This window comes from Urocitellus parryii, chromosome 1, assembly GCF_045843805.1.
Source record: "Urocitellus parryii isolate mUroPar1 chromosome 1, mUroPar1.hap1, whole genome shotgun sequence".
Lineage (NCBI taxonomy): Eukaryota > Metazoa > Chordata > Mammalia > Rodentia > Sciuridae > Urocitellus > Urocitellus parryii.
In genome coordinates this window covers 19,565,859-19,589,387 of record NC_135531.1, presented here as the reverse complement: position 1 = coordinate 19,589,387, position 23,529 = coordinate 19,565,859, and the positions used below count along the sequence as shown (strand labels likewise).

The 23,529-nt window shown below is 34.5% G+C and overlaps 1 protein-coding gene and 1 non-coding gene across 2 annotated transcripts in view; one reads left to right on the top strand and one right to left on the bottom strand.

Moving 5' to 3' along the window:
* Wdr70 (WD repeat domain 70) overlaps window positions 1-23,529 on the top strand; it is a 300,524-nt gene that overhangs the window by 7,632 nt on the left and 269,363 nt on the right. The window contains exons 4-5 of the mRNA XM_026401787.2: window positions 4,067-4,187; window positions 8,784-8,982. Coding sequence (XP_026257572.1) covers window positions 4,067-4,187; window positions 8,784-8,982 — 320 coding nt within the window. The remainder of the gene's footprint in view (window positions 1-4,066; window positions 4,188-8,783; window positions 8,983-23,529) is intronic.
* On the bottom strand, window positions 23,333-23,439 carry LOC113191906 (U6 spliceosomal RNA). The gene has a single exon (XR_003301950.2). It is a non-coding gene; the product is annotated as a U6 spliceosomal RNA (small nuclear RNA).

The following is a 23,529-nucleotide window of genomic DNA, read 5'->3' as shown; positions in this document are numbered from 1 at the left end:
ACTTTAAAATTAGCACATTTAAATATAGGCATTATTAATTTCATGATTAGTATTGGGGTCTTTACCTGGGCATTGGTTCACACATGGGGCAATAAGACCTTAACACTCTTAATAGTAAGTGTAATTGTCTTTGTATGTGGATGTGAACTGTTTTGGTTCTAAATGCCCTAGTAGAAAGAATGAATTACTATAAAATCTTAATAAAATGTGTGTTAAGAAATGTATGGAAGTTATACAAATTGTTTTAATATGTCCTGTATGTTCCTGAAAGCTATAAGATATGAAAGACATAGACCCCTTAAAAAATCATGAGGAAATAAATGGGGAAGAAAAATTTTCTTTTATTCAGATATTTAATTTTGGTGTGATTATGCTTTGGGTGAATTATGAATTTTTTTCTGTTACTTGATGGAAAAAACTATTTTAAGGTAGGATTTGAATCTAATGTCAGTGGATGACTTAATGAACCTGAAAAGAGATCATTGTTGCAGAAATTTCAGAAATTAGACAAGCTTTAGGAAGAATTTTATTTTCCCCTGAAACATTTTTTTTTCTCTCCAGCTAAATTCTTCCTCATCTTATGAACCTATGTTATGTTTTACTTTTCCTTGGAATTGTTTTAATATCTCTTGGGTATCATAGTTGTTCCTCACTTGTATTTTTATAAAACTATAAATTATAAATTTATTTACATATTGTTAATGTCTAAAGCTACAACTTTGTTCTTTGTTTTCATATGTACTGTGCCTAACAGCTTTATCTGTAGTAGTTACATCCCTAAGTTTTTAAAAAATTTCTTTTAGTTGTTGATGGAAACTTTATTTTATTCATTTTATTTATATGTGCTATTGAGAATTGAACCCAGTGCCTCACACATGCACACATGTGAGGCAAGTGCTCTACCACTCAGCCACAACCCCAGCCCCACATACCTAAATATTTTTTTTCATTTATTTTTTGAAGTTATAGATGAACATAATACCTTTATTTTATATATATAAAATATATAAATATATATGTATATATATACATATATATATATTTAGTTGTAGATGGGCATAATATCTTTATTTTTATGTGGTACTGAGGATCGAACTTAGTGCCTCACACGTGCTAGGCAAGCAGTCTGTCACTGAGCTACAGCCCCAGCCCATTTTCCCTAAATATTTAATGGAGAAATGTGGTTAATGTAATTGAAACAGTCTCATCTATTTTCTTATTCGTTAGTATTTTGCCATTAAACAGATTTTAAATTAAATTTTTATGAAATTGGTAAGCCAGTGAGTTTTTTTTTTTTAAATAGAGAGTGAGAGAGAATTTTTTAATGTTTATTTTTTAATTTTAGGCGGGTACAACATCTTTGTTTGTATGTGGTGCTAAGGATGGAACCCAGGCCGCACGCATACCAGGTGAGCGCGCTACCGCTTGAGCCACATCCCCAGCAACAAGTGAGTTGTTAAAAATTAACAAAAGTGGGGTTGTGGTTGTGGCTCAGTGGCAAAACAGAACGCTTGCCTAGCATATGTGAGGCAATGGGTACAATCCTCAGTACCACACATAAATAAATATATAAAAACTAAAGGTACATCAACAACTAAAAAAAACATATATATAAAAAAAGAAGCCAAATGAATCATTTCAGCAAGGTTTAAGTACTGTGGGTAAAGAGAATATCACAATTAGAAAACATTTGTTTTAACTTATATTTCTAGTAATCTTATTTCCTTTACATTTTATCTTAACTTATTTCTTCCTACTAAGTAGTTACTGTAGTGAAATTTTCAGGTGCTGAATTACATTTATCGGAATCTGCAGTTTCTGTGAATCCGTCTAGAAGGGACAGTTGTTTTGGATAGTTTGCTGTTAACTTAAAGTTGTATACATATGGGATGCTTTTATTTTTTTTAATCTTTTGTTTAAGTTGTAGTTTGACACAATACTTTTATTTTTATGTGGTGTTGAGGATTGAACCCAGTGCCTTGCACATGCTAGGTGAGTGAGTGTTCTACCTCTGAGCCACAATCCCAGCCACGGCCCTCCTTCCCCCACCCCCCACCTCGCCTTTTTTTTTTTTTTTTTAAGACAAATTGTTACCCAAAAGTAGTAGCTATAGGGAGGGGCCCAGCTTTGCCTGAAGCATAATGATGCCTCCCATCTGGAGAAAATTATTTTCTTAGCGAGGAAAAGATAATGAGGCTAGTAATTTAGCAAATGAAATTTCTGCGTAGTTATCTTCCTTATTAAGGACAGAATTGGCCCCAAGCTTATCCTATGGGATAAGCTGAGAGTACGAATGTCCCCTCTACGTGTAATTGTTGGAGGGATGACTGAAAGCAGAAAGAGAGTAGGAGCCAAACTGGCTCAATCTAAATTCTAAATTCTATGCTTCTATTTTTTTTTTTTAATTCAGCTTCATCCATAGAAGAATACAGAATTATTGACTCTTTTTACCCATCTCAGTTCAGTGGATAGCAGAGAAAATCAACATGAGCTAGAATTATAGTTTGTCTTGCCTCTTCCCTGAGAGATTTTATCTTCCAGATTCTACTTGAAAGACTAGTTCCTTGTTGATATTTGCTGGTTATCTCTTTGTTTCTCTTCTTAACAACAAGACACTAAAGAATACAACATTGCAGTTAATAAATGTCCTTTGCTATTGCTTAACTGGATGTACAATATTGTATTTTGTTATTAAACAAAGGAAAAAATGTTAAAGATTATCTCAGGTTATTAAGAGAGGTAGCAACTTAGAATCAAACTATATAATTCTTTTTCTTTTCAGTACTGGGGATTGAATCCAGGAACACTCTACCACCAAGCTACATCCCAGACCTTTTTTTTGGTTCTAACTTGAAATAGGATTTTGTTAAATTGCTGAGGATGACCTTCAACTAGTGATCCTTTTGCCCAAGCCTCTTGAGTACCTGAGATTAGAAGTGTGTGCCATATAATTTTTTCCTACCTAAGTGCCCTCTCCAGTTGCAAAGTGAGATTACCAGAGGAAACAAACTAAATTTTGTGAATAATTTTTTTTCCTTTTTAAAATAAACAACTCTAGAAATCTATAATAAAGGGGAAAATTTTCTAGAATTTTGGTAGGTAGTCTTGACTAAAAATCCAGTGTAGGAAATTCAGAAATGAAAAAAGCACAGTTTCTGGTTTAAAATGTAACAAGTAAATTACCTAAAATCTCACCTCTGGAGTCTTTACATATCACCTTCTTTTATCATTTTATATTGTGCCTTCATGGTTCATAGACTATTCACATGCTAATTTGCACTGCAACTCTGTTAATATTTTTTACATTTCTACATTTTCCATCTGTTTTTATTGGTTGTATTTTATGTTGTCATGCAGTGATTTTGTTCAATTTTTTCCTATTGATCATTTAGTTAGTAACTTTTCTTTTTAACTTTATTGAGGTAAAATAGAAGATAAAATTGATCATCATCGTAACAATTTTTAAGTTTTTAGTTTTGTGCAACTATCACCACCATTCATCTCTGTTGATTCTGTTCATCACATAAAACTAAAACTTTATACCTATTAAATAATAACTTCTCGTTCCTCCTCCCCCCAAGTCCTTTGTCTCTGATTTTAGCTACTCTGTATTACCTCATGCATCATATAGTATTTGTAATGGTATCATACAGTATCTATCTTTCTTTTTTGTTTGATTTGTTTCACTCAGCATTGCATCCTTGAATTTCCTTTTCATGGCTTGAATAATATTCCATTGTATGGATATACCACATTTTGCTTATCCTTTCTTCTGTAGATGGACACTTTGGTTCCTTCCACATTTTAGCTGTTGTGAGTAATGGTGCTATGAACGTGGATGTACAAACGTCTTTGTAAAATTATGCTTTCAATTTTTCTGAATATATTTTTTTCTAGAAGTAAATTGCTGGATCACGTGGTAATTCTGTGTTTAATTTTTTAAGGAACTATCACTGTTCTCCATCGTGGCTGTGCCATGGCTAATTTACTATTGTTGGTAATACTCTAAATCACATTTTAAGTTTTGAAGTCTAACTGTTGGAATTTCTTAAAATAATCTTTTCAGAAGCAAGAGAAAAAGAAGAAGAAATGAACAGAGAGAAAGAATTAAGAAGACAAAGTGAAGATATTGAACCCACACCATCAGGCTCAAATATGGCCAGAGATTGCTCAAAATCATTATCCAGGTGCCTGATTCTCTCAGAAGGCTTCTATTAAACTATTATTTTTCTAAGTTTTCATAACACAATTTAGACAAAGATCCTGATATTAAAAGCTTATATAGGAGGCTGAGTCAGGTGGATTGTGAGTTCAAAGCCAGCCTCAGCAAAAGCGCATCTCAGTGTGACTTGTCTCTAAATAAAATACAATGGGGATATGGCTCAGAAGTCGAGTACCCCTGAGTTCAATCCTTGATACCGCCCCCCCACTCAAAAAAAAAAAACATAAGAGGCAATTATCTGTTCCTAGGCCATGAAAAAGTCCTATGTCCTATTGAAATCAGTGGGATTTTATTTATTTATTTATTTATTTATTTATTTATTTATTTGGTGCTTGAGATTGAACCCAGAGACACTTTGCCACTGAGCTACATCCCTAGCTCTTTATATTTTTTATTTTGAGACAGGGTCTCACTAAGTTTCTTAGGGCCTTACTAAGTTGCTGAGGCTGGCCTTGAACTTGTGATTCTCCTCCCTTATCTTCCAGAGTTGCTGGGATTATAGGCTTTTGTCACTTCATCCAGCTCAATGGGATTTTTAAAAAGTATTCCATATGATATGTTTAAATCTATGCATTTTAAAAATTACTTTAAAGTGACACTTAATACTAAACTAATTATTAAGAACTTTAAAGAGTATGAACATAGATAGATACTAAATCTGGGTGGAATAATAAAAAAAACCCTAATGTTTAGATTACTATTATTGTTATTTTTATGGTTGAGAATCAAACCCACGGCCTTGGCATTTTATGTAAGCCTTTTATCACTGAGCTATATCCCCTGTCCTACATATATTATTAATTGTCAAATTGGTTCCATAAACTTTTAATTGTTTAAATATAATATGCTGGGCAAAATCTACCATGGAATTGATTTACTTCTATTCTTGGATAAAAGTATAAATACAAAAACTCATGCTATATAATTTCATTTTTTTGCTCACCTGTTCTTTGGTGTAGATCTTTAGTACCTCAGTCTAGACTCTTGAGCAGAACCTTAAGTCTATATCTTGGTGGTTGCTAGAGTTTGTGTCTATTGGGAAGCAGAATGGGACTAGAAGTCCAAGTCTCCCTTTTAATTTTTTGGTACTGGGGATTGAACCAAGGGACAATTTATCACTGAGAAATATCCCAGCCTTTTTTTGCGGGGTGCGGGGGGGGGGGGGGGGGGGGAGGTACTAGAGATTGAACTCATGAGCACTTAACCACTGAGCCATATCCCCAGGCCTATTTCGTACTTTATTTAGAGACAGGGTCTCACTGAGTTATTTAGAAAATGTTAGGCATTTGTATTTCCTCTTAAGAAGTTAGTAGGAAAAACAATTTTGTTTATGAATTTAGTTCCTAAATTGAAATTGTATAACCATAGACATTATTTAATGCTTACTTAAAAACCTCCTTCTGAGAGCCGAGGGCACTCCTGTAATCCAGTGGTTTGGGAGGCTGAGGCAGAAGGATCAAGAGTTCAAAGCCAGCCTCAGGAATGGCAAGGCACTAAGCAACTCAGTGAGACCCTGTCTCTAAAAATAGGGCTGGGATTGTGGCTCAGTGGTTGAGTGCCCCTGAGTTCAATCCTCGGTACCCATCCCCCGCCAAAAGAAAAAAAAGAAAAAAGAAAAAGAGTCTTCTGTGAAAGAGGATTTGATGCTTCTCTATTTTCTCATCCAATATATGCTATTTCTCATGCTCTAGTTTATGTTTTGGTACCACATTAAATCAAGGCATATTTTTAAATATGGAATATATTCTGTTTTCTATCAAAGACATTTTTGGAAATAATTTCATGGACTTTGTTTTGTTTGGGTACATTAGAAGCAAAACACCAGAAATGGAGTTAGAAGCTACATAAAACCTAATGCATTTTATCCAGATTTTGTGTGGGTATTAAGGCTGGATAATTAGCCATGAAATCAGCATAGATAACTTTAGTTCTCAGTTTAATGCTTATTTTTGAATTAGTTAACTTAGCATGGGTACTAAGGATCAACATTTTAGTTCAGAGCTCTAGAGGCTTTGAATAAATTTGCATTAAGAAGTTCTGTGGCTTCTAAATGCATATAGCTGGAAGTTGTCCTTTAATCACAAGGAAGATAATTTGATGAGAGTAAATAACTTAATATATATTTGTTGAATCATTCAGTAGTTTATTAAGCATCGTCTGTGGAGTAGACACTGTTTTAGGCACTGGGGATATAGCAGTGAGTCAGGTAAGAACTCTGTTCTAATGGAGCTCATATTGGGGTGGGATATTTTAGGGAGTGGACAACAGACTATAAACAACTAAATAACCAAACAAATAAGATAATTTAGCATACATGTAATGAAGATTAGAAATGTAAGGTAATTAAGGTAATAAATAGTGCCTTGGGGATGTGTGAAAATTTAGAGAAGTTGTGTTCTGAGGCCTGTTTGAGGTGGTGATAGTTGAGGAAGCCTGAATGGTGGCAAAGAAGCCATATAACAAACTATGGAAAGAGTGACCTGGAAAAGAGAACTGCAGTGCAAAGACTCTCATGGTGAATCAAGCTTAAACTGTTCAATTAAGAAAGAAAGCCTATGGGGCTGGATATGGTGAGCTGGCCAGCTCAAATCTTTAAGGAGGTTTTATAGCTGTTTGTGTAAGGATGATGTGTTTGTGAGAATGTATTCCGTCCTGTGTTGAGTCTAGATGAAAATAAAAAGAAAAATCCCATTTTTCCCATCAGTAATTGTTGAGTAAACTTCTATATGTCAAGCATCTCTTAGATGCAAGAAAGAGCAGTGAGCAGAACATAATTTCTTCTTTCATGGAGCTAACATACCTGAGATACTTTATTAGAAGGTTCTGATGCTTTTAATCTTTCAAAACATTTGAAAGATTAAAAAAGATTAATTGATACTATGAGTAGTGCTGAATTCTCATCTCTCTGGAGATGGGATGGAGGTATGGTGGATATTGGTGGCTCTCAAAATGCCTAGAGATGTTTGATTAGAGACCTTAAATATGGTCATAAGTGTCTCAAAATATTTTAGATTAAAAGAAAATGGCTGGGGCTGGGGATGTGGCTGAAGTGGTAGCGCGCTCGCCTGGCATGCGTGCGGCCCAGGTTCGATCCTCAGCACCACATACAAACAAAGATGTTGTGTCTGCTGAAAACTAAAAAATAAATAGTAAAAAAATTCTCTCTCTCTCTCTCTCTCAAAAAAAAAAAAAAAGAAAGAAAATGGCTGGATGAACGAGGTGGTGCATATCTGTAAGCAACTCAGGAGGCTGAGGCAGGTGGATTGCAAATTTGAGAGCAGCTTTGGCAATTTAGTGAAACCCTGCCTCACAAAAATAACAGAAGTGGAAAGGGCTTGCCTGGCATGTGAAGCTCTGGGTTCAATTCTCAGTACTGGGGAAAAATGTATAAATGGGAATCTGTATATGCCTTAGTGAAGATGTGTTTTAGAATCCAAGATTGCTAGTTTTAACTTAAAATGTTGGCAGTTTGGCAAACTTGGATTACTACTCAGAAATAATTTGTTGTTTAGGATTTGTATTGGAACACTTTAGGAGTTATATTAACTCTCTTACACGAATGGCTTTATTTGCTCCTGTGGCAGTGATTCAATTCAGATACAGTTAATAGAGTCATTGGTTATCTCAAAGGTTTTCACTCTTATGGTTCTATTATTTTATAGTTTTTCTCTGTTGTTCTCTTTATGAGTAACAATGATTTAATGAGCCTCTAATGTATAATTGCTGTGACTTGTTATCTTTGACTTAAGTTTGGGAAAGATAATTAGGAATTTTTTTTTTACTTTCTTAAGATAAAAATAATATTTGAGTTTGTGCTAGTTAGATTTTCATTACAGTGACAGAATACCTGACATAAACAACTTAAATGCAGGAAAGATTATTTTGGCCCTCATGGATTTAGTTCATGGTCAGCTAGCTCCACTGTTTCTGAGCCTATGATGAGACAGAAAATCATGGGGGAGGGAAATGGCAGAGCAAATCGCTCAACTCATATGGCCAAGAAGCAAAGAGAGTGGGGAAGGGGCCAGGGACAAGATATACTCTTCAAAGGCATGCCCCTGTCAACTACTTCCTCCAACTGGGCCCCACCTTCTGATAGCCCATTCATCTATCAATCCATAAGTGAATTCACCTATTGATGAGATCAGAACCCTCATGATCCATTTACTTCCCCAAAGCTTCCTCTCTGAACGTTACTGCATTGGGGACCTTCAATTCTTCAACATAAGCCTTTGTGTGACATTCTAGATCCAAATTGTAACATTTCTATATTTAATGTTTGAATTACCAATTGAAAAACTCAAGTGTTAAAAGAAGAGGCAGGGGGCTGGGGTTGTGACTCAGTGGTAGAATGCTCACTTAGCATGTGTGAGACCCTGGGTTTGATCCTCAGCACCACATAAAAAATAAAAAGTAAAATAAAGGTATTATGTCCATCGACAATTAAAAATATTCTTTAAAAAAATAAAAAAGGCAGGATTTTCTGGACAATATGGTATATTTAGAGGTAGAGTTTTTATAGTAGCAGAGGCAAATCATTTCTTTTTTTCTTAATTTTTAGGGATACCAGTAGCAGTGAAAGTGAAGACACTTCTGATTCTTCTTCTGATGAGTTAATTGGTCCTCCTTTACCTCCTAAAATGGTAGGAGAACCAGTTAATCTTATGGAGGAAGATATCCTTGGGCCTTTACCCCCACCGCTTTATGAAGAAGGAGAAGATGATGATGATGACGAAGGAGAAGATGAAGGAGAAGAGGAAGTAAGTATTCAGGTATAATTTAAGAATTCATGGGAGTGGCATCTTTATTTTTAAATTTTTTTTTTTGGTACCAGGGATTGAACTCAGGGCCACTCGACTTCTGAGCCACATCCTCAGCCGTATTTTGTATTTTATTTAGAGTCTCACTGAATTGCTTAGCACCTTGATGTTGCTGAGGCTGGCTTTGAACTCACCATCCTCCTGTCAGCCTCCCGAGCCTCTGGGATTACAGGCAAGCGCCACTGTGCCCTTCAGGGAGCGCCATCTTTAAAATAGTGTAGAGATGAATTTCCTGCTAAACTGTTAATCATGAGTAAGAATAAAGGAACAGAAAACAAAACAAAACGAAGCTGAAAAATGCTAGAAGAAGGAAACACAGCTAAAAACTAATAAGTGGAGATAATGTGTTAAAAAGAAATTAATATTACATTTTATTAAATCTATACATTCAGTATAAATAATGAAGAAAGCATGGGGGAGATTTAAAAATAAATTGGATCTAAAATTATCATCAACAATGAAGTGGAAGATGGGAGAGTGGGATTAGAATTCGTTCATTTCGACATCCTTGAATTATTTTGGAGGAGAGTAGAGCTATTAGTTAACTTGATACTAATTTAAGTTCAATGTATAAGTTACAGTTTTAACAAAATTCCCCAAAGAGTGGAAACAGAATACATAATCTCCAAAATAGTGAAAGGAAACTTGATAAAAGTACATATTTGACACTTGGAGTAGATGATTTTTCAAATATCTCCTTTCTCTGTGACAAATGATTTTTAGTAGTAATTAAGAAATGAAATGAATAGTAATGATAAGAAAAGAAATACCTTTTGTCAATCTGTTAGGAATTTTGTCAAAATTGGTATTTGAGTATTCATGTTCATGGACTCACTCTACCAAATTTGTCAGTTGACCAAATAAAGTTTTTTTTTTTTTTTTAAATTTTTTTGTTTTGTTTTAGGTGGACACATATCTTTATTTATTTTTACGTCGTGCTGAGGATCCAACCCAGTGCCTTGCGCATGCCAGGCCAGCGCGTTACCACTTGAGCCACATCCCCAGCCCCCAAATAAAGCTTTAAATTTAAATTTTGTAATCTTTATCACATAAAACAATGTGTGTGTATACACACATGTGTGTGAGCCTTTACAAAATTAGGAAAAGTTGATAATTTCGTTAAAAATCTTGTTTTAATAATAAATTCTATTAATTGCAATTTAAAAAAAATTTTAGTTTGTTTTAATTAGTTATACATGTTAGTAGAATGCATTTGTGCATTACTGTGCCCCAGGTTTTACTCTTTGACTGGATTACTATAATAGTCACTTAGGGAATAAACAGTAGTAAAATATAGATACAGGGAGGCAACATAGAGTAGTGATTAAGAGAGTAGATTCTGTAGCCAAATGGGGCTCTTTTACCTCAAAACAGTAATTTTTGGCAAATTACTTAGCCTCTCCGTGTCTGTCTGTCTGTCTTTTATAAAATAAGACTATCAACTCAAATTGTGTGGACCTATTGAATGAGTGAATGTATATATACAGAATCTTTAGTATGGTGTCTGATATTTAAAGTGCTCAATTAATGTTTGCTACTATTATTAAGGTCATTTATTTTAACAGCAAAAAATAGGGAATTGAAAAAAACAGTTTATAATAAAAGCATTTAAAAATGAAACTAAAAGGGAAGTTTCATACTATGTTAAATAAGTTATTTATGCTTCCTTATAGCAGTCAGGTTTATAATAATTAAGGAGCAATAGATACATTCTCTTTAAAATTAGGAATTAAATAGAGATGACAGCTGTCACATTACTAATATTATAGACATTTAAATTTTTAAAAAGTATTTATTTATTTTTTTAGTTTTAGGTGGACACAATATCTTTATTTTATTTTTATGTGGTGTTGCAGAGCGAACCCAGTGCCCTGTGCATGCCAGGCGAGGGTGCTACTGCTTGAGCCACATCCCCAGCCCAGACATTTAAATTTTTGTATTTATTTTTTGGTTGTAGTTGAACACAATACCTTTATTTATTTATTTATTTTTATGTGGTATTGAGGATTGAACCCAGGCCTCGCACATGGTAGTCAAGCACTCTACCACTGAGTCCCCCAATTTGTTTTAATTTTAACTTTTTGGTACCAGGGATTGAATCCAGGGACATTTGACCATTGAGCCACATCCCCAGCTCTTTTTTAAAAATTTGAGACAGGGTCTCGCTAAGTTGCTGAGGCTGGGTTTGAACTTGTGATCCTCTTGCCTCAGCCTCCCAGACTGTTGGGATTACAGGTGTGTGCCACCATGCCTGGCGTATTAGAGGCATTTTGCTAATTAAGGGTAACTGAAATGATCAGGACTAATTAGAAATGAGAATATTATTAGAGTTGATTTGGCTGTACCTTAAAATGAATTAATCAGAGAAGTTATAATAGATTAACAGTGTGTATTTTAAGGGTTAAAAATGAAAGGGATAATGTTTCACAACAAGAACAACAACAAAAAATTAGGAAAGTTAGGAAAAGATGTGTCTGAATATTAAGAATATAAAGCTTTACAATAATAAAAGAATTTGAATAAGAAGCATTAAATAATCAGTGAATCATAAAAGAATTTGAATAAGAAGCATTAAATAATCAGTGAATATTTCTTAGTTTTCTTTTTCTTTCATCCTACAGAAATTAATTAATTAACCCAACCTTATTTCCTTGCCTAAACCTGGCTATTAAGTTATCGTGTTGCTGTTTACATCCAGACTGTTAATGATACTTTAACAGTACTATGCTGTCTCCTGTATTTGGTAGCCTGTGAGGTTGAGCCTTGAGCTGCCGGTAACCAAAAATTCAAAATAGCTGTGGTTTAACCAAGATAAAAATGTTTTTTCTTTCTCAGTGAATTAGTCATTAAATGGACCAGACTGATTTGCAGGTTCAGAATATTCCAGACTTAGGTTTCCTCTGTTTTTTTTTTTTCCCCATGACAATCCTCAATTTATAAGCTTCAAGATGGATGCTCAAGAGATTGCCGTTATTTGTACAGTTCTGTTAGTAGAAAGACAGAAAGGATAAAGAAGGCTAATAGTTTTGAACTTTACATTTTTCTTTCATTTAAGAAGTATAATATTTATTTTGGAAGTCAGAAATTCAGCTTCCAATACCAAAGGATGGATTATAGAGGGCAACTAGCCACTATGTACTGAATGTATATTTATACTCAGTGTTTGGTACTTTCAGTTATAGCAATAGTAAATTATTTATTTACTTTGGTTTTTATGTCTTTTTAGCCATTGTGAATAGTCCTTTGATACTGTATGGGGCGCGCGCGCGCACACACACACACACACACACATATATTTATTTATTCATTATGCATATTTTATTTTACTACATACATTGTGAACATTAGCTCCTTTCTCTGAAGGAACAGAACATGAAATTTATGGATACTGATACAGTTTTCAAACTCTTAGGATTTGTTTACTGTATTAACATGCATGGATTTAATTTTAATTATTTTGTGTCTGGCTGATTCTCTTGTTTGCTTATTTTACTGTTTTTCTTCAGAAATGAATTGTAGTCTTTATGGTTCATTTAATTAACCTACTAAGGTTTAGCTTTTCAATTTCAGTTTCTGTGAACATTTCAACAAAACCAACCAAGGTGAATTAAAATAGATTAGGAATCATAATATAGAGGTTACATATCCTTTCATATATATGTACTTTTTCAAATATATATGTATTTTTCAGATGTTTTAATCACTTACCTATTGCTTTTCTCAAAAAGTAGACCTCTAAAAACAGTAATTTTTTCAAAGTTTTCACAAGTGGTGTATTTGTTGCTCAATTTAAGTTTTTATAGGTATTTCACATCTGGGATGATAGGACAAAATGGGTTAAGGAAAGATTTATGAAACTTGTTTCAGCAAAGATCTAGGCAAGCTTGACTATAGGTCCATTTCTTTCACTTATATACAGAATCATGGGGAATGCCCATCAGGTAAAGGAAGATAGAAAAACTGTCTTTTTTTCTTTAACTTTACAAAAGAATTTTCAGTAAAATATCTTAATAGAAGGTACATTTTGAATGTTTCACTGTTTAGGGAATATTCCTTGTTAAGTAAGCAAGTTATAGGTCTAAACAAAATAAGCTATTTGCCTTCAGTTGAATTTATGGTTATCATTTTTAATAGCAGGTTTTATGCACTCTTCTTTATTATTTATACAACTAACATATTATAAGTAATTTCTTAGCACTGGGTTCATTAGTAATTCAGAATATTTTTTCAATGACATGTCTTATCTTTCATCAGAATGGAGTGATACATAGAAGATCTGATTGATAAATGTATCAGACCTCACCAATCCTGTTTGCCCATTAATTCTCTCTGATAAAGGGAGTTGTTAATTTTGATGACACTGATCAAAACTTCAATGTTTGTTTCCCATTCCTCCATTTTTCCTTCCCTGTGCATTCAGTGCTTTCAATATGAGAATTCATTGAAGTTCTGACCAGCCTTTAGGGACATTTCAAAAGTGATTTCCTCTAAGCAACTTTTCCAGATGTCGGCTGCATGTGCTTCTTCCCAGGCTTGGTTTCTGTCTTCTTTAGCAAACTTAAATTGTTTTCCTTGTTAAATCATCATTTTTTCCTTGTCTTAATTCTTCTGCCTCCCTTTTGCAATCATATGGCATGATCTCAAGTACAGAGACTAGAAGATAAAAGATAGTCATTTTTAAAAACCCCTATAGCATCTATATAGTATGTATAGAAGTAATATTTGTAAAATGAAATCAAACATTTTTTGGTTTTTATATTCGAAATGTTCATTTTATGACATTTTAGTTTTTTTCCTTTATGACACGTTGACCCTTAGTTTTAACATGGAAAATGAAAGTAGGGATAGAAGAACAAGCAAATATGAGTGAAGAAATGAAGGTGAACATCTCCTAAAGAACCATTATATATGCCTTGTCCTGACCTTATAATTTATTTACATAATGGTTTAATAATTGTGAGAGCTGCCCTGAGGTAGAATGTGATTGATTAAATTGTATAAATCATAGTTCCTTATTATTCTGCTTTCTCAATGAGTTTTTAAAAAATTTGTTCTCATTAGTTATACATGACAATAGAATGCATTTTGACATATATAACTTCTCATTCTTCTGGTTGTACATGATGTAGGATTATACTAGTCATGTAATCATATATGCACATAGGTCAAAATGTTCAATTCATTCTCCTGTCCTTCCTACCCCACTTCCCTCCCCTCCCTTCACTCCCCTGTGTCTTATCCAAAGTACTTCTAGACTTCCCTATCCATCCTTCCCCTCTTATTGTGAATTAGCATCTTCATATCAGAGAAAACATTCAGTCTTTGGTTCTTGGGATTGGTTTATTTCACTTTTTAAAAAACAGTGTAAGAACGCTTAATGATTTTTAACTTGATAATCTAAGCTCAATCCATTTACCAGCAAACGCCATAATTTCATTCTTCCTTAAGGGCTGAGTAATAGTCCGTTGTGTTTATGTACCACATTTTCTTTATCCATTCATCTGTTGAAGGGCATCTAGGTTGGTTCCATAGTTTAGCTGTTGTGTGCTATAAACATTGATGTGGTTGTGTCACTGTAGTATGCTGATTTTTAATTCCTTTGGGTATAGACCAAGGAGTGGGATAGCTGGGTCAAATTGGTTGCACCAGTGTGCAACCACCAGTAGTGTATGAGTGTGTCTTTTTTCTCACATCCTTGCCGAAATTTATTATTGCTTGTATTCTTTTTTTTAAACATTTATTTTTTACTTGTAGGTAGACAAAATACCTTTATTTTACTTTTATGTGGTGCCGAGGATCGAACCCAGTGCCTCACATATGCTAGGCAAGCACTCTACTACTGAGCCACAACCCCAGCCCTTGCTTGCATTCCTGATAATTGCCATTCTGACTAGACTGAGATGAAATCTAGTTTTGATTTGTGTTCCTCAGATTGTAGAAATATTGAACATTTTTTTCATATATTTTATTTGTTGGTTAGTTGTATTTCTTCTTCTGTGAAGTGCTGTTCAGTACCTTAGCCCCTTTATTGATTGGGTTATTTGCCTTTTTGGTGTTGAGCTTATTTAGTTCTTCCTATATCCTGGAAATTAGTGCTCTATCTGAGGTGCATGTGGTAAAATTTTTCTCCCATTCTATAGGTTCTCTCTTCATATTCTTGATTGTTTCCTTTGCTGAGAAAAAGCTTTTTAGTTTGAATCCATCCCATTTATTGATTCTTGATGTTACTTCTTGTGCTTTAGGAGTCTTGTTAAGGAAATCAGTTCCTAAGCCAACATAGAGAGATTTGGGTCTACTTTTTCTTCTATTAGGCGCAGGGTCTGTGTTCTAGTGCCTAAGTCTTTGATCCACTTGAGCTGAGTTCTGTATAGGGTAAGAGACAGGTTTAATTTCATTTTGCTACATGTAGATTTCTTGTTTTCTCAGCACCATTTGTTGAATTGGCTGTGTTTTCTCTAATATATGTTTTTGGTGCCTTTGTCTAGTATGAGATAACTGTATTTATGTGTGTTTGTCTCTGTGTCTTCAATTCTGTACCATTGGTATATGTGTCTGTTTTGGTGCCAGTACCATGCTGTTTTTGTTACTATGGCTCTGTAGTATAGTTTAAGGTTTGGTATTGTGATGCTTCCTCCTTCAGTCTTCTTGCTAAGGATTGCTTTGGCTTTTCTGGGCCTCTTATTTTTCCAAATGAATTTCGTGATGGCTTTTTCTCATTCTATGAAGAATGTCATTGGGATTTTAATAGGAATTTCATTAAATATGCATAATGCTTTTGGTAGGATGGTCATTTTGACAGTGTTAATTCTGCCTGTCCAAGAGCATGGCAGATCCTTCCATCTTCTAAGGTCTTTTTCAATTTCTTTCTTTATTTTTTATTTATTTATTTTTTTTAAGAGAGAGTGAGAGAGGAGAGAGAACTTTTTAATATTTGTTTTTTAGTTCTCGGCGGACACAACATCTTTGTTGGTATGTGGTGCTGAGGATCGAACCCGGGCCGCACGCATGCCAGGCGAGCGCGCTACCGCTGAGCCATATCCCCAGCCCCTCAATTTCTTTCTTTAGTGTTATGTGGTTTTCACTGTAAAGGTCATTCACCGTTTTTTGTTAGATTGATTCCCAAGCATTTTATTTTTTTTTTGAGGCTATTCAACATGAGTTTTTGATAGCTCCAGAATTTGAAGGAAAATTACCAGATTACATGTTAGTAGGTATGTTATAAACTGCACTGCTGAAATAGATTACATTTTATTCATATGCATTTTACTTTACTTACTGATAAATTTAGTTTGCCTAAATCATGGATTGGAAATATTAATGTATATCACTCATTTTTTACTTCATTTTACTTATACACCATTGTATAAAATTGTTCTTTAAAATAGAATTTGAAGCTTTATTATTATTTTTTGTAATGAGATAAGTAAACAAAAATTAAGGTGGGAAGGGTTAGAGAAAGGAGGTGAAAAATAATTTTTTAACCATTCCTATTATTGTACATGAACCAAAAGGTGTTTTTTTTTTTTTTTAAAAATAATTCTTTTATTTATTTATTTATTTTTAGTTTTCGGTGGACACAACATCTTTATTTGTATGTGGTGCTAAGGATCGAATCCAGGCCCCACGCATGCCAGGCGAGTGTGCTACCGCTTGAGCCACATCCCCAGCCCCCAGAAGGTCTTTTAAAAAAAGTTTTATTGGTTATTGATGGACTTTATTTCTTTCTTTATTTATTTGCTTATATGTGATGCTGAGAATTGAACCTAGTGACCTAGTGTTTCACACATGCTAGGCAAGCGCTCTATCGCTGAACCACAACCCCATCCCCCCCAGAAGATTTTCTTTTTAAATTTTTTTAGTTATAGATGAACATAATACCTTTATTTTATTTATTTATTTTTATGTAATGCTGAGGATTGAACCCAGTGCCTCACACATGCTAGGCAAGTACTCTACCACTGAGATACAACCCCAGCCCCAGAAGTATTTTTGTTTTAATATTTTTTTTAGTTATAGGGGATACAATATCTTTATTTATTTATTTTTATTTGGTACTGAGGATCAAACCCAATACCTCACACGTGTGAGGCAAGTGCTCTACCACTGAGCCACAACCCCAGCCCTGAACCAGTTTTTTTTTAAGGTGAAGAAGGTTGTAACTCATGATTAAATGGAGACTTTGGGATTATTGAGGATTTTCCTCATTCTTGCTATTCTGTTTCCCATTACTACAGAAAATTGAAATTTAGATTTTTATGACCGTAACTAAGGGCTGGATGTAACAGTGCGTTTTTAGTTGTGAGCACCTGTTTTTCATGAACTTTATATGACTCCCTGGCTGGCACGTTCTGTGATTGGGAGTCCAAATTTGGGCCACCACTGTGCTTCTCTGTCTTTCTGTTCTGAGAGTTTTCATCCCTTTGGCATTGTTCATTGCCAACCACCTGTATTAGTCAGTCTCTTTTCCTCATACATAGGGAAAAGTTAAAGAATTAAAAGTGGCTAAAACTTCTCTTCTTTTTCAGAATTTATATTTTCGTAGTGGATTGAACCCAGGGGTACTTTACCACTGAGCTGTATTGCCAGGCCTTTTTTATTTTTTGAGACAGGGACTCACTAGGTTGCTGAGGGTTTTGCTGAGTAGCTGAGGCTGGCTTTGAACTTGTGATCCTCTTGCCTCAGCCTCTTGAATTATTCGGATTACAGATGTGTACCACCATGGCCAACATTTATTTTAGTTTTCAGGAATTCATTTGAGAATAAAGTGATTCATGAAGAGTTAACAGGAATTGGCATATACTGAGCACTCAAAAATGTAAGGTTTTATCGTTTTTATAATCATCATCAATATTTGATTTAATGATTAATTTTGATTTAATTGAAGCTAGGAAGAAAAGTTTTTAAAAAACAGTGTGAGAATGCTTAATGATTTTTAACTTGAAAGGAAAATTAGTATTATTTAAAGCCAAGCAATTTAATTATACCTGCAAAATCCTGTCAGCAGAGGATGCTAGAAGCTCTATTCCAAAATTCAGTGTATGCATTCCTTAGCATTTTCAAACTGCTTTGTGAAGGTGTTCATTCTTTGAAATGGGCACTAGGGGGCAGTAGCAGCATTTTGGCAAAAATCCATTTTTTTTTTTCCGGCCGTCACCTGCCTACAGTGTAAGGAAAAAAAGAGAAAATCTTTGATAAATGTTTTCTATAAATTGGAATAAGTGAATTTTAGATTGAGATTAATGCTGGCATAATTAATTTATATATTGTTTTGGTATTTGACAATATTACAACAAATGCTTCTAAAATTTATCTTAAACTTTTTAGGTAACATGATAAGACTTAGCAGCAAGAATTCTAAAGATAGGCCCTTCTTTTTTTTTTTTTTTCCTAAAGAGAGAGAGAATTTCAATATTTACTTTTCAGTTTTCGGCGGACACAACATCTTTGTTTATATGTGGTGCTGAGGATCGAACCTGGGCTGCATGCATGCCAGGTAAGCACGCTACAGCTTGAGCCACATCCCCAGCCCGGATAGGCCCTTCTTAAGATTTTCATTTGTAAGGTCACATAAGGTTTACTTTTCTGATCACCAGTGTGACTCAAATTTTTTTTTAAAAATAGGTATTACCTGGGTGTGGTGGCACATGCCTGTAATCCCAGTGACTTAGGAGGCTGAGGCAGTAGGTTCCCAAGTTTGAGGCCAGCCTCAGCAAGTTAGCAAGTCCCTTCCTAAAAGTCAAAAGGGCTGGGGATGTGGCTCAGTGGTTAACACCCCTTGGTTTAGCTCTGAGAACCAAAAAATAAAATAAAATCAAAAAACGTGTACTAGGCCTTGTTACTTTTCTGTTCTAAACCCTGTAGCTTCTTCCCCATCACTTTGTTGAGAAATCCAATCCATCTGCTTCCACTCCCTGTCTTGTTCACACTGTTCTCTGGTCATACAGTCTTTTCAGTGATTTTTTTTTTTTTTTTACTATTTTTGCTCTAACATGGAATCTTTCTATTTAGTGTCCCCTTCCCCCCAGGGTCTTTTGCATGCAGGGCAAGTGGTCTACCACTGAATCTCATCCCTAGCCCCCTCTATTTATTTTCCTGCTTCATGAAATGATACCCAGAGATTCATATGACTCCCTCATTTTATTTGGATGTTGCTCAAGTGTTACCTCCTCTGAACACTTTATATAAGTACCTCCCTGCTTATTTCACTGTTTTCCATGTCATTGCTTTATGGTACTCATCTGACACTTTTGTTTATTGGTTTATTGAATTTCTCCTTATAAGCATTATGTTCCATGAGGGCAGTCACATTGTCTGTTTTATTGCTGTATCTACAGTGGCTACACAGATCCCTGTGACATAGTAGGTGCTCAGGATATATTGGTTGAATGAATTAATTTCTATCCTTTGTTTTTTTCATGGTTGCTCTCTTCTCTGTAAGCACTTCACTGAATCAAAGTGATTTTGAACTAGTCACAGTTCTACTTTAGATACCAGGAGCCCATATTCCATTATCACATTTCTAGGCTGGTCCTGCCACAGTTCCCTTGTCAAAGACTGCAGTCATTTTTTATTTGTTTGTTTGTGTGGTACTGGAGATTGAACTGAGGGCCTTGCATATGCTAGGCAGGTGTTGTCCTCTGAGCTACATTCCTAACCTGGGCTGGGGTCATTTTTAAGATTCCCATTGCCATATGGGCTTTTGTATCCTCTTAAGGGTGCTTTCTTTCTCTGAGCAGTGGTCTTTCTTTTATTCCACAAACATTTTGTACATTTGCTAGGTGAGTGGACACTACTTATATGGACTATTTTCTTTATTCTAAGTAATTAGCATCCTGTTAGGAAGATGGACTAATTTATACAGATATTAGAAAATGGACTATAAGTGCAATAAGGAAGACAGACTATTATCTGGCTGAGCTCTCAGTTACAAGTTGTTTTAATATGTAAGTGTTCAGCAGTATACTCTGGTAAACATTTAAACATCTGACAATATAGTATATATAGTACAGTAAATTGCAAATCTTAGTGATACAAAATTTCATTAAGTCCATGGAAATGATGTTTAAAAAGTCCTGCACTTCACCCAGAGTCATTGTCAAATGAGATCTGGTTAGACCAGTTCCTAACTGAGAAAGAGAAAATTGACAAGAATGATAGATGATTTTAATAGATAGGGTTCAGGGGTTGGGGTTGTGGCTCAGTGGTAGAGTGCTTGCCTAGCACATATGAAGCACTGGGTTTGATTCTCAGCACCACATAAAAATAATAAAATAAAGTTTTATGTCCATCTACAAGTAAAAAATATTTTTAAAAGATAGAGTTTTGACTCTTTGAAAGAATTGACAAAAGCCTTGAATATTTTTCAAAACAGCTCTCTAAATAATAATCCTTCCAAAGTCTATCCTATAAAGTTCAGGATATTATGTTATAAATTTTAGCTAGAATAATTACTCCACACTTCCCATAAAATTATACCTCATTCATTTTTTTTTTTTTTTGGTGAGAGATTAAAAAAAATTTTTTTTAGTTGTAGGTGGACACAGTACCTTTATTTTATTTATTTATTTTTATGTGGGGCCGAGAATTGGACCCAGTGCATCATACATGCTAGGCAAGTGCTCTACCACTGAGCTACAACCCCAGCCCCCATTAAGTATTCTTAAGAACTCAAAATCACATAATTACTTTATGTGCTCTTCTAAATTACGTTAATGAATACAGCCACAGAAAACCATATTAGGTTTTTAGTTTAGTAGCCATAAATACAGTATTTGAAAGTAAAATAACTTCCTTAATCTTTCATTCTTTCTGTTTATCTGTGAAAGTGGAATATTAGCAGGTATCGATTGTAAGGTTTTTTTAATGCTTTAATTTTAAAAAAATGCTCCTAAAATAATGAGTATTTACCAATATTGATAGAATTTATCCTTTAATAGAAGTGGGTGCTTTCTGTTATCTTAATGATAAAATTTGCCTTGAATAAATTTTATGTTTTTAAAGTGCCAAATTAACAGAACAGCACACATACATATAAAAGCAGCACCAACAGAACTGACTTTTCAAATTCATCTAGAGGGGCTAGGGTTGTCGCTCAGAGGCAGAGCGCTTGCCTAGCATGTGTGAGGTAATGAGTTCAATTTTCAGTACTACATATAAATAAAATGAATAAAAAATAAAATAAAGGCATGCTATCTATCTACAGCTACAAAAAATTAAAAAGAATTTATCTATACATCTTGATTCTTATTTGAAAAGACACTTTGTTTATACTATTTGTTGCCGAGGGCTAGAAGTGCAGCTAATTGTGAATTTGAAATGAGACCAAGACCACCAAGTTGAATCACATCGCCTACCAGGCAGCTGTTGGATGGTGAGTTTGCCATTTCACTACTGATCTGGATTAGAATCAGGGAGTCTTTATTTACTTTTGCATCCCACAATGATTGTACACTGTAAAGCCATTAAACATTTTTATTAAGTGAAGAAATTAGTGGCATGGTCTTAGTTTTCACTATCTTAAAAAGTGATAACAAGTTAGGAGTTCACTGTTAAGCCACAGGTTTTGTTTTATTTATGATAAAGAAATAAGCATAAACAGAAGTCTAGACTCAAATGATAGTACCTACAGTAGATACTTCCTTTGTATACTGATATTTCAGGCACTTAAAATGAATGAAGTTAGTCCTTCCATTACTTCAAGGAAGTGAAAGTAGGGTTAACCCCTTTTGACAGATAAAGAAATTGATAACTCAGAAATATTAAGTAACTTCCCCATGGCCACCCAGTAGTAAATGGTGGAGCCAGATTTCAAATTTAGGGAATTGCTTCCAGAATCCATGTGCTTCCCATATGCCATACTTCACTACTAGTTGTGTCCTATTCTCCTTTCCGGGTCATCCCTCGACTTTCATATGCTCACCTTATGCTCCCTTTCATACATTCTTTGATTAGGACTGTTTTATGCATTCCAACATGCTTTTCCTTATGTTTGGGTGCTGGACAGTGCTTAGTACAATTCCATTCATGTGGCAGTCTCTGTAAGCAGTGACCCTTATAGAGTACTGTGTAAGACCTATCTTCTTCATAAAGGAGGGATCTTTTTAATTTTTCTGATTCTAGCTCTTTTCCCCTGTGAATGTAGATCATTTTTCTTATTTTGAAAATTCAAAAAATAGAATTTAATCCCTCCTCCTTTGGACTACCTCCCCACTTGTTGTCATCCTCTTATTTTATATTTCAATAAGAGTTTTATTGAGATATTAGTTACATATTTCAAAATTCATTATTTTCAAGTATATAGTGGTGTGTAGTGTGTTGACTGTGTGGTATAATCATCATTACTATCCAATTTTGAACACATTTTCATCTCCCCCAAAGAAATCCTATAACTTTTAGCTTTAATTTCCTGTACCCCCATGACCTTGCATGTGGTTGGCAAGCACTCCTATCTCTGAGCTGCATCTTCAGCTCAGTGGTAAGAACCATAAGGATTGTTGTTGTTTTTTGTTTTTGTGGTGCTGGGAGGATTGAACTTAAGGCATTGTACATGCTAAGCAGTCTCTACCTACCAATCTAATTTCTGTCTCTATGGATTTCCCTATTTTGAACATTTCCTATAACTGTAATCACACATATATATGTTTTTTTGTGTGCCTTTTTTCACTTAGCATGTTTTCAGTGTTCATCCATGTAGCATGAATCACTACTTTATTCCCTTTCTTTGCCACAATATTTCATTATATGGATTTACCAACATTTCTTCATTCATCAGATGATGGACATTTACATTGTTTCTACTTGTTGGACTATTATAGAAAATGGTGCTATGAGCATTTATGTATAACTTTTTGTATGCTGTATATTTTCTTTTTGAGGGTTGTGTATCTAGATGTAGAGCTGCTGTGTCATGGCAAATCTGTCTTTAACATTTTGAGGAACTACAAAACTGTTTTCCAAAATGGCCACATAATTTTACAATCTCACCAATAGTAAATGAGGGTTCAGTTTCTCCACATCCTCACTGTTTATTTTGTTTGTCTTTTTTTTTAATAAATCTTTTTTTTTAACATTTATTTATTTATTTATTTATTTATTTTTTGTCATTTAGTTTTTATTCATAATCATAAACTTGACTCTGCAATCCAGCTAGATTTGGGAGGGGAATAAGGAAAATATGGAACCCAAAGAACTGTAGCGAGAGCACAAAGATTATGGGATATTGCGAGCAGATGGGATGGAGGGGTGCTCTCCTGAGCTACAGAAGGAATGGTTTGGTGGTTAAGATAATCACAAAAATATGGAACGCTTCACGAATTTGCGTGTCATCCTTGCGCATGGGCCATGCTAATCTTCTCTGTATCGTTCCAATTTTAGTATATGTGCTGCCGAAGCGAGCAGTATTTTTTAAGTTTAGATGTATGAAACACAATGCCTTTATTTGTACATGGTGTTGAGGATGGAACCCAGGTCCTGCCCATGCTAGGCGAG